At 52.3% G+C, this 12,006-nt stretch overlaps 1 protein-coding gene across 1 annotated transcript in view; it reads right to left on the bottom strand.

The window, feature by feature from the left end:
• Window positions 1–8,130, bottom strand: part of IGFBP2 (insulin like growth factor binding protein 2) — a 62,433-nt gene extending 54,303 nt beyond the window's left edge. Inside the window, exon 1 of the mRNA XM_054069866.1 lies at window positions 7,713–8,130. Within this exon, the coding sequence (XP_053925841.1) occupies window positions 7,713–8,115 (403 nt within the window). The 5' untranslated portion in view covers window positions 8,116–8,130. The remainder of the gene's footprint in view (window positions 1–7,712) is intronic.
• Between the last annotated feature and the right edge of the window lie 3,876 nt (window positions 8,131–12,006).

The following is a 12,006-nucleotide window of genomic DNA, read 5'->3' as shown; positions in this document are numbered from 1 at the left end:
AAAGCTCCAATAACTGGCACAAACTCATTTCTCTTAAGCCTTTAGCCAGGATAAACACCACATCATGTTTGCTTGTAATTAGATGTCAACTTGCATGTTTAATGAGGTCACACTTGGATAGTTCATGAATGAGAAACATCTCCCGGCTTGCTGTAGGTGACTGCTGAAGGTGGGCAAAGACATTTCAGTCGGTGATTCAGTCTACTGAAGGTAGACAGTCTTTATGAAAATAATAATAAAACTGCATTTGCAATCTGCAGAAAACTTATCCTTCCAGAAAAGTAAAGGTTTTGTTGGGTTAACTCCCCATCATGGCTCAGCCAGGGTCTAGACAAGAGCTGTATGACAGAGCGTGAGAATGTGCACTAGGACAGGGAGAGGGTGAGGCACAACTGCCACAAGATCAGCTCGGCAGGGATGAAAGGCAGCCAAGAATAATCTGCACGTTAGGATCCTGGCAAGGATTTTCCCATCTCTCCCGAGTCCACACCAGGAGCATGCACTATGGTTAGCCTCCAAATCCCACAGCACACTCAGCACCCATGAAGCAGCATGTTGTGGCACAGCACACAGCAAAGGGCCACCTAACACAGTTCCCTCCCCCAATCAAACACAGGGCAGTAATGCACCTTCCTTTGCAAGGCTAATGCCATCTAGCAGAGCCTTTCTCTTCCACTTGGGCCACACCTGCCTCTTCTGGCAGATGCAAACAGTCAGCAACGACATGCTGGAAAGCCAATCCAATGTGTTCGGTACATACTGCTAAAGGACACTCTGAGAAGTGTTTACACATGCACCGATCTAGGCAGCACCTCCCCAAGGAAGAGCAAGGGGTGAAGATGAGTGGAAGTGGCCGGGGGAGCACATGAAATGACAAAGAGTTTGCATCCCTGATACAGCAGGAGTCTGCTAAGCAGCCACTGTATTGAAGTTATGTATTTCACCCTGATTCAGGGAAAGAAAACAGGAATCCTTACACCTGGAAACCCAGTACGTGATCAAGCTCAGCCCTCCTGCTGTAACAGAAATGCTTTAAAAGCATATTCACATTTTACCTTGGCCTTCCTCTTACTCTGTCTGCCTAAAGCAAAAAGGAATTAGAACCCCAGCAGGAAAAGCAACTGCGACCATGCACAGAAAGCTGGAATTGCCCAATCCAAGCAGAAACACAAAAAATCCATCAGGGAAACTGCTGTTCATCCCACGTCCCTAGTGCTGAACACACAACCAGGAAAATCAGGTACAGGAGTACTGCTGGCCACTGGGATGAAACCCTGTCTTTACAAATCTAGTTGAGTTTGTGGATAACAGCAATAGCTGCTCATCAGGCAGATAAATTAGTCTCAATAATACTGCAGCCAGGTCTAGTAACGAGTCACACAGAAACACACCTCTCGCATTCCAGTTTTCACTGTTTTGCCTCCTGAATTGTTTACCACAGCTCAATTCCTGGATGTGGATAAAACAAACGACATGGACTTTCTCACAGACGAGGCTTCTTGCTGTTCCCTTGACAAACACCATGCTCAGCGAGTATGAGCCTGAAACCCAGAGGAAAGGAAACAACTGCAAAGGGCAAGAAGGAAACAGATCATTTGCCAAGGGACAGCATGAAAACACATTTCTTCTTCAGGCCAGAGCCCTGAAATCTTCCCAGGCTTCCCCTTCTCTCCAAATCACCCTTTCACAATGCCATCACCACCACTGCAGAAAACTCAGGTGGGACTGTGGCAAGGGGTAGCATTAATTTCAAGAAGCTGCTCCACCAGGTGTTATTAATTGTCTTAATACTTACAGATGACAGCCAGCCCAGGGCCCAATCAGGTCAGCTCTTGACCAGACATAGCTACTGTAAAGGAACTTGAAGACCTGGTCCACCTACTGGCAAAGCCCCATAGGCTGCAAGAATAGATGAGCTGTGTGGCTTTTTTTTTCATTTACGGATCATCCCTAGCGCTGTTATTAATTGCACTTCACTTTTAATAATTTCTTGCATGGCAAGGAGCTTTGTAGATGTTCAGTTTAGCCTGGGCAGAGCCACTGTAGTGGCTGTAGACTATTAACATGCACCTGTGGATTTGGTTCTTGCGGTTGGCTTCTCTGGTGTCTAGTAATGTCCAGGGTTGCATAAGCCAGGCTGAATGCCTGGTTGCAGCACTCATAACTCACCTCCCTCTTGCTCACGTGCTTCACCTCAAAAGGCATCTAGCACAGGACAAGGAAGACTCATAGCCTGGCTCTCCTCTACCCCTCACCCACTTTTTAGCAACGTGGTGCCTTTAGGACCTCCGCTGCTCCATTAGATCTGGCCAACTTGACTGATGGGGTCAGAAGCTGTGGGGGCAGAAGGACAGATATGCACATGCAGATCATGATGGATGCTTCCTTTCCTTATAAAAGCAGGGAAAAAAAGCAGAAGTCTTCCTGGCAATTCAGTGGACATGAAAAATGCACTCGTAGCATTACTGGCATGGTTTTCAAGTTGCTGCTAAAATTCCACTTTATTATGCTACCTCCAGCTTCAGAGTCGTCTGTATTTTGCAGCAATACATTAAACTTGTATTTTAGCAGCTGCCTAACAAGAGGAAATGGAGGTTTTGACACTTGACCCATAAGGAAGGATGTGTGGTATTTGGGGCTACCCAAATAAGGGTTTTAAGTTGGAGGGCTGCTTTTTTAACAATTAACTATTTTGACACTGATTTTGTATCATGAGAGTTCAAAGTGGAGTCCCTGACTACGTGAATGAGGCAACCTTAACCCTGCAAGTTCAGGATTGTCTGGGGCTGCATTCCTTGAATAGATATCTCTCTTTCCATTTCGAAAGGTTACTTTGCACTGGCATGGACTAAATAAAAAACCATTTATTTTAACAAAAAGTGAGATTCCAAAGCAGAACTCAATAGCTAGCAGTGTATTCAGAAGTAGATCCCACTAAATAAGTACAAATATCCCACAACAAAATAAAGCAATAACACAAACCCCACTGAACTGCACTAGCAAAGAGGGGAAAATCCCTTAACTGGTCAGCTTTGAACAGTGGCTTGAAAGCCTTTTTTTTTTTCAGAGTGGAACAAGTTTTATTCCTGGGATCTTGCCTCTATTAGGAGAAAATAGCTATTCTCATAATTCAGGCAAGACAATTTAGGACATTTGCTGACACTGCTAAGATCTGCCCTGCTCCATCTCCTGTACAAATTCCCATCTTCGAGCAGCACTGGCACTCTGCTGCACGTTGAGTCAGTTCAGGTCATTGATCCTACAGAAACCATTGATTTGTTTCCTGGGACTGGCTTTCGGCAAGATTAATTCCTGAACTAGCCTACTACCGTGACTCAAGGTGAGACCTATACCCAGTAGAAGGAAGAAAGGGGACAATGCAGATGAAAGCTGGACAAGATCACACAAGCCCCTGATTCCAGTTTATGATGGCCAAGACAGCAGGCAGAATTCCCGCCCCTGAGCTGAGACTAGAGAGATTGAGACACCCCAATGGTACCTGAAACGCCTCTTAAAGCATGTTCTATCCATGACCCATCCAATCCTGGGCCACCCTAGATGTTCTCGGAAAGAAGATGGACACTGGCGACTAAGACATTATCTGCCAGGACACAGACTGTGAACACGATGTACGGACAGCCCTCACACTGCTCCTTGTGTCGTGGAGGACCTCAGGCACATCATTTAGTCCATATGCAAAACAGCGTGCCGAGCTCACTGAGGTGCTGAAAGAATAAACATACTCAAGACTGGCCTGAACTCTCCGCAAGCTTCATGTGAACAATAACAACCCTCTGTCCTCAGTTCAGGCAGTTCCAGTCAGCAGTACGTGAAGTTTATTACACGATGACCTGAAATAAACTGTAAAAGAGTGTGGCCCCATGGCATCGAAACTATTTCAGAGGCTCTAATCCCTGGAGGTGCTGAGCCTCCATCTCGCTCTCAACATCGGTGGGAGTCTGTGCACTCGCTTCCCTGGGGGGACAGGAGTTCTCAGCCTGATTTCCACAGACGGCTGCTATTTTGTTCCAACATTCCCAGCATCTTTAAAATACCCAAAGCCTCTTGTGCAATGAGCAACATCCCCTGCTTCCTAGCTACGTGGTGGTTTATGTTACTTTCCGCCTACAACCATTTCAGGATTGGCTTTACAGACCTAAGTGGAAGACTAAACAATGCTGGAGCCACAGAAAGAGAATTTGCAGAGTTTTATTCCTTGTTTCACTTGGGCAATCCTTCTGCCTCTCATCAGGGACAAAAAAACCTTTGCCAATCTCTCAATTTGGGAATAGCACGAGCTCTGCATTCCAGCCCTGAATCAGCCAAAGGAGCCTTTTCAAGCTGGAAAGGGGAAAAAGGGCAAATACCTTTAAGCACATTAAAACAAAAAAAAAAAAAAAAAACCAAAAAAACCACCACCACCACCCCCCCCCAAAAAAAAAAAAAAAAACCAAAAAAAAAAAGGCCTCAACACCTGCCTTTTGCAGGCAAAAACCTGCTCTGCAGCACTCCAGAAATTAACTTGACATCAGCATTTGAAAGGGAATTCCAATCCCGGCTCTGTGGGTGCTAGAGTGCTTTCCCTGTCACTACTTTAAACAAAAAGCAAACCCTTCCCTCGTATATGTTTTGCAGTGTATATGTTTTGCAAGCTGCGCTGTGACTCTGAGCAGAGAACTATCGAGTGAAGCTGGCAAACTTGTGTCTTGTTTTTGTTGTGGGTTTGTTTTGTTTGGGTTTTTTTCTGATGGCTACAACAACCTGCTAAATGTTTTGTAACCTGAAGAGTGCAAACCCTTTTCTGGATGTCCAAGCTCCTCTGCCAAGACATGCTTGACTGTGAGTATTCTAGCTGCATGTTTCCCATCACGCTGGTTAAGGATGTGCCAATATTTTTATTATTCACCCCCTATGGACATTACAGAGCACCAAATACATTGAAATGTTCTTAAACTGTGCTGTTTATGGGTGTGTATATTACACAGTGAGATAGAGTCAAATAAATCACATCCATTGTAAAGGAATAGCGATAATAAAATCAAGCAAAATAACCAGTGAAGTAACATAAAAAATCTGAAATAAAGTCCGTAAAAACAGAAAAAGCAGCATTAACTCAGAAAAACGCTTCTCAACCCACCACTGCAATGCTGTCCCTCCTCAACAAAAAAAATCTTGTGAAAGCAAAAGCCTGGAAGTCAGTGCCAGATTCCTTGAATCTAAACGCCCTTGTCTTCTTTTGGAGAGTGTAAAATCCATGCCCTCATCACTCATATTCTGTAGTCAAACAAGGTTTCACATGGTGTTCTCCAGACTCCCGGCTCTCTACAGCCCCTCCCAGCAGGGCAGAGGAGGGAGGACAGGAGTGAGGACACCACCACTCAGAGCCTGAGTGCATAGAAGCAGAAGCTTTGCAGCACGCAAAAGTTTTCCCTGCTGTTGCTTTTCTTCACTCTCCTCTCTCCATCTTTCCTCTGCCAGTGGAGCAGAGTGCACAGGTACCCGGAGCAGTGTGCACAGATACCCGGAGCAGTGTGTGCAGGTACCTGGAGCAGTGTGTGCAGGTACCCAGAGCAGTGTGTGCAGGTACCCAGAGCAGTGTGTGCAGGTACCCGGAGCAGTGTGCACAGGTACCCAGAGCAGTGTGCGCAGGTACCCAGAGCAGTGTGTGCAGGTACCCGGAGCAGTGTGTGCAGGTACCCAGAGCAGTGTGTGCAGGTACCCAGAGCAGTGTGCACAGGTACCCAGAGCAGTGTGTGCAGGTACCCGGAGCAGTGTGCGTGGGTACCTGGAGCAGCGTGCACAGGTACCTGGCTGTGCACCCAACCTCCCGGGGAGTGAATCCGAGAAAAACGGCTCCATTCGGAGCACTTTGAAATAAAGCCTCAACAAGAGGAAAGGGAGGGAATTCAAAGTCGTGCTGCTGAACTCGTTATGCAAACAGGGTCACAGCCCCAGCAGTAGACAGGAGAGCAAAACCAGCAGGGAGGTAGAAGTCAAGAAAGTGCGATTTCAGAGTAAAGAGTGCTGGTTTCTACTCCCAGACCTGATTTGGCAATTCTCAACATCCCACAGAACGGGAAAGAGCTTGTGGCTGATCGCAGGGGAGAGGAAGCATTAATAAAACCAAGCTGTGCTGTATTGGCATCCCCAGGAGTGCTCCCTCCTGCAGCAATCGCAGCAACAGGTCAGGAGCCTGTTAGCGTCCCCATCTTCAGGGCCATGTCCTCGGAGGACTCTCCTCTTCCCCTTGGCACCCAGTGTTTGCATCAGGGATGACTGACTGGAGGCAGAACACCCAAGGGAGCCAGCAGCGGCCACCCCACCTCCAAGGTGGGCTTTGTTGAGAAGGTGGCTGTAGGGAACAAGCTGCCCACATAGCAGGGTCCCCACAGCCCCCAAGCCACCCGCTCGCCACAAGGAAGCACATGGTCTTCCCACACCGCCTCTCCCGGTGTCTTTGGGGCATCTGTCACTCTCCAGGGTACTTTTATTCTCTACCAAACCCAAATCTTAACCATCACCTCCCTCCGCTTCCCGAAGGAGTCTCCCTCAGCTACATCTCCCCAAACTTTGCCCTTATCTGACCCCATGGGTTTTCTTCTCTAGAAGACCCCAACCTCCACCCTGGCCCCCGGGCAGTCTCCGCATTCCCCCTTTCCCCCCCGCATTCCTCCCATTACACCCCGACCCTGGGGTTCCTGCCCCGTGCCAAGAAACCCTCCCTCTCTCAGCCCCAGAGCAGCTGCACTCCCAAATCCCCTTTTCTCCGCACACCCCCGGGATGCACTCACGCTCCTTTCCCCCCTCCAGCGCCCCTCTCATTCCTGCTCCTTTTGTCCCTCCCTGGACTCTCCTTCCTCTTTCGCAGGGATTCCTCTTCCTCGAGGGATCCCTCTGCCTCGGGAGGATCGCCTTTAGGATCCCTTTGTCCTCTGGACGTCCGTCCCGGTGCCGCTACCTCCAACCCACCCGCTGCCCGGTACCCAGCCCTGCGTCCCGCTGCGCACTGCTCGGTCCCCGTGCATGGTACCGGTGGGCAGTGCCTCCTCAGCGCCAGATCTCCCGGTGCCGGTGCCCGGTCCCAGTGGACAGTGCCCAGTGCCGGTAAGGCAGTGACCGGTGCCGGTAGACAGTGCCGGGTCCCGGAGGGCAGTGCCCGGTCCCGGTGCATGATGCCCGGTCGCGGTGGGCAGTGCCTGGTCCCAGTGCCCGGTCCGATGCGCGGTGCCCGGTCCCCGGCACCAGATCTCCCGGTCCCGCGGGCAGCGCCCGGTCCCGGTGCGCGGTGCTCCGTCCCGGTGCGCAGTGCCCGGCCCCGGTAGGCAGTGCCCGGTCCCAGTGCCCGGTCCCCAGCACCAGATCTCCCGGTCCCGGTAGGCAGTGCCCGGTCCCAGTGCCCGGTCCCCAGCACCAGATCTCCCGGCGCCGGTAAGCAGTGCCCGGTCCCAGTGCCCGGTCCCCAGCACCAGATCTCCCGATCCCGGTAGGCAGTGCCCGGTCCCAGTGCCCGGTCCCCAGCACCAGATCTCCCGGTCCCGGTAGGCAGTGCCCGGTCCCAGTGCCCGGTCCCCAGCACCAGATCACCCGGTCCCGGTAGGCAGTGCCCGGTCCCGGTGCACGATGCCCGGTTCCGGTGCGCGGTGCCTGCTCCGCAGCCCCAGGTCTCCGGTGCCCATCGCGCCCCGCAGTGCCCGGTGCCGGGCTGTGCTCACCTGCGGGGCGCTCGGCGCTGGCGCCGTACTCGGCGGCGTCGCGGCGGCGGGCGCAGGTGCCCTGCCCTTGCACCAGGGCTTGCAGGGGCAGCTCGGCGCCGGGGTCGGGGTAGCAGCGTAAGCCGGCGGCGCAACGCGGCGTATAGACGCCGCACGCCTCGGCCTCCAGGCGGGCGCACACAGGGCAGCAGCCGCAGCCCGGCTCCCGCACCAGCTCGGGGCAGGGCGGGCGGGCGGCCGGGGGGCAGGCGGCCAGGCGCTCCGCCGTGCAGGGCGGGCAGCGGAACAGCACCTCGGGCAGCGCCGGCCCCGCCAGCGCCAGCGCCGCCGCCGCCGCCGCCACCAGCACCCGCGGCCAGGCGGCCCGCGCCGCGCCGCCGCGACCGACCCCGCCGAGCTCCATGGCGGGACTGACGGGCGGCGGGGCCGGCAGGTGGACGCGCCGCTCGGCCCCCCGGCGGCGCGGCGCGGCACGGCGCGGAGGGGAGCGGAGCCGGGCGGCGGAGAGCGGCGGGGAGCGGCGGGGCCGGGCGCCGCGCAGGGTCCTAGAGCCGCCCCCGCCCCACAGCCCGCCCGCAGGGGTCGGGGCTACCGGCGGGGGGCAGCCCTATGAGGGGCCGGGGATGCCGAGGAGGGGGGGCCGCACCGCAGAGGGTCAGGGATGCCTTGGATGTGAGAGGAAAGGGTCAGCCCCATAGGGGATGCCTCGGAGGGAGAGGCAGGGGTCCGCACAATAGAGGGTCGGGGGTGGCGAGGCGGGGGGTGAGGGGGGTCCGCACCATAGGGGTCGGGGGTAACGAGGAGGGAGATGGGGGATGAGGTGAGCCCCACAGGGAGTTGGGGATGCCGGGGGGGGGGGAAGTCAACCCCACAGGGGATAGATGATGCCTATAGGGTCAGCCCTATAGGGGGCGAGGATGCTGGGGGGGTGGGGAAGGGGGGGCAGCCTATAGGGGATCGGGGATGCCTTGAAGGGGAGAGAAGAGGGCCAGCCCCACAGGGGATGGGGGATGCCGAGGCGGGGGGGGGTCTGCACCGCAGAGGGTCGGGGATGCCTTGATGTGAGATGAAGGGGTCAGCCCCATAGGTGCTGCCTCAGAGGGAGGGGACTGCATAACAGGGGGTCGGGGATGCTGAAGAGGGGTCAGCCCCACTGAAGAGGGTCGGAGGTGCCGAGGAGGGACAGCAGGGTCCGCACCATAGAGGTCGGGGATGCTGAGGAGGGAGAGAAGGGGGTCAGCCCCACAGGTGGGTCACGAATGCCTTGGATGTGAGAGGAAGGGTTCAGTCCCATAGCGGGTTGGGGATGACCCCCAAAGGGGAAATGGAGTTCTGACCAAAGCGGGGTAAGAGGTTGCCACAATGGGAGTCAGGGTCTGCCCCATGGGAGATGGAGGTCTTCCTGCTGGATGGAGTGGGGCCAGACCCAGAGGGAATTGAGAACTGCCCCGCAGCAGGGATTGGCGTTTGCCCCACAGAGGCATCAAGTACAGGGAAGGTTGGATCTCCTGTCCCGCAGGAGGGTTGGGGTCCTGCCCCATAGGGACACCCAGAGCCGGGAGGGAGAGACTGGGTGATTTCCACACCCCCAGAGAGAACCAAGGAGGCTGGGGAGCAGGCAGGAGCCCATCCTCACCCCACTGCAGGAGAGATTCCAGGTCAGGTACAAGCATCCACATTTCAGGCCAGGTCCTAATCTGGAGATTGGGGGCAAAACCTGGGCTTAAGGACAGTCCCACCATCAAACCCCCTCCAGATGCTGGGCCTGGGAGCCACTCTGCCTCCATGAAAGCAGCGCCCTGAGGCTGGGTGGTGCAGGGCTCCATGCCCCCTTGGAAGATGCAGGGCTCCAAGCCCATGGGGATGCCTGCAGTTCTAGTCTGGCTCCCCACAGGGCTTTTACACCCCCAGACCAGAGTCATCTGCAGCAGGCTCAGCACCTCTACCTGTGGCACCGCCCCATGACGGTGGCCAAAAGTGAGGTACAATCTAGAATGCAGAGGCAGAGCACGCTGTGCTTTGGGGTATTGGTGTGAAAAAGCCAATTCAAACCCTGTCACACTCCTCTCCCTGCTGCCTGACTGTCAAAGGCTATGCTGAGGATTTTAAGTACACAGAGTATTACATAGAGGTGATTTTTTTCACTAATAAAAAATAATAACAACAAAGCCAAGGGAATGCAACCAAGCTAATGAAGCTGGAAAACTCAGTTAATATCGTGGCGTTGCATGGTTAAAATCATGCACTGAGACAGCCTGAGTTTCCTCAGCCACGGGAATGTCAGCTTTGGGACGCTTAAAGTTAACATTCGCTGCTGTTGCTTTTTGTTGTTATAGTTTTGTTTTTTTCGAATTAAGAAAAATGTAACATGCTGCTGTTGATGACTCGACTCGTGTAGCACAACTTTCAGCACAGGATTACTCATGGCCCTGGAGTTATACAACATGTTTGTTTGTGTGATCGATGAGCACAGGATGGGACAACGGTCTGTGGCGTTCAGCACGCTCCATGAAATCCCTGTACTACGTTCTAGGACCAAGCACAACAGTCCCATCCCAGTTCCTGGGATTTCCCAAGCAATATTTTGGGTTTTACAAGAGTTTAATCAAGCATGGTTCCTTTCTCTGGCTGCCTATAGTGTTGTGGGTACCTCATCATGGAAGAGCTGCCCATTTACTTTACTTTTTTAAATGTGCCATTGCTTGTTTGCATCTCGTTCAAGCTGGGAAGTGATTTTAATCATCCTTCACTTCTGGAGTAATCCAGTCCCTGTGGTAGCAGCACTCATTGCTACTTGCAGCACTAATTGCTCTGAGTGTAGGGGACTCCAAAAATCAAAGTCAACAAAAATGTTCCCCCAAAATTAGAAACAAATAAGGAAAATATTTCTATCCCACTTCACATTACAAAATCCTCTTTTGTATTACAGAGCCTGAATTTTAGCCTGAGTGACTCGAGGAAGTCTCTTCAAGACAACAAAGAAAATACATAGAGAAAAGCCCAGCACAGGCTTTGCATTCGTTATTCCCACAAGTCACAAAGTCGAAAAATGGGATGTATAGCTCAGCACACAAGCAGCCCCTGAAAAGCCTCACTTTAAAACAGATTTGCCAGAAGATATTCAATAGAAAACAAAGCAAATTGTTTTCACCGCACACTCACAACTTCTTGGGAATGGAGGGAAGGAGGCTCTCGTACCTTTTTTATGATCTGCTGTTGACTTCTCTAATGACTCACATTTGGTTCCAATGAGATATATTCATATGACTAATGAATCTATATTTGGAGGCATAAGAGGGTTTGGCTAATTATCTGTTGCAGTCAGTTAAATATTCCAACTATTCAAAGTAGGTTTTCTTCCAGTGGCAAATGTTATGCCCTCACAATCTGTCTTCTGCTGGTGCTTTAAAAGCAACCCAGCGCTTTAACTCGTACCAAGCTGACATCTGGGTTTCTGCATGTGTAAGCACAAGAGATGGTCTGAACTTAATTATACAGCAAACCATTCCTGCATTTTTTAGGTGGTCAATAGGTCATTCCCCAAAGGGTGATTTAAACTCAATTTTTCAACACGTACTTGATGCTTGCAGTGGCCCATTTTGCTGGGGGCATTTACTGGGGTGCCATTAATAACTCCTGGCAGGGGCAAATTCCTTATGAGCACCGTTGTGTAGGCTGCTTGTGCATAAATCATTTTTCCACAGGGAGGGCTCGAAATCTGGTGAGAGAAGAGAAGGGGAAGAGGAGGGGGAGGGAAGGGGCTCCATCAGCTCCACTGACTGAATTGCAGGAGGACGTTAAATATAATGATCCTAGAGGGAAAGAAAGTGTACACAGCTCAGATGTGGGAACGAGCCAGGATTTCCTGTTCATATGCCTCTTTATGTAGGCTCACCTACATAAGCTGAGTAGGTGCTCAGGCTGTTCTGCTTTTATCACCATTATTTTCTTTGTCCGCCACCGAAGCAAGCAACGCTGGTGCAGATACAGTGGATCAGATGTTCCCCCTGCCCCGGCTGCTGCAGCCCTCAGCCAGGAGACCTCTCTGTGCTGCTTTCCAACGAGCAGAACAGTAAAGAAGATTTTACAACTGTTGTAGGGATGGGGGGAGGCAGAGAGGCAGAAGGAAAACAGCTTGAGTGCCCATGGCCAGCTATAATTTCTCCAGTGGATCTTTGCTGACAGTTTTAGGATTAACAAGTGAGCTCTGTTCCCAGGCATTTACCCCTCTGGATAAGCTGGCCTGTTTGTTCTCAAGGGTTTATTTTATGCTACAAAATATGGCATGGCGAAA

Source organism: Cuculus canorus, chromosome 6, assembly GCF_017976375.1.
Source record: "Cuculus canorus isolate bCucCan1 chromosome 6, bCucCan1.pri, whole genome shotgun sequence".
NCBI lineage: Eukaryota > Metazoa > Chordata > Aves > Cuculiformes > Cuculidae > Cuculus > Cuculus canorus.
Note: the sequence above shows the minus strand (reverse complement) of the source record. Positions and strands in the feature narration are given on the sequence as shown.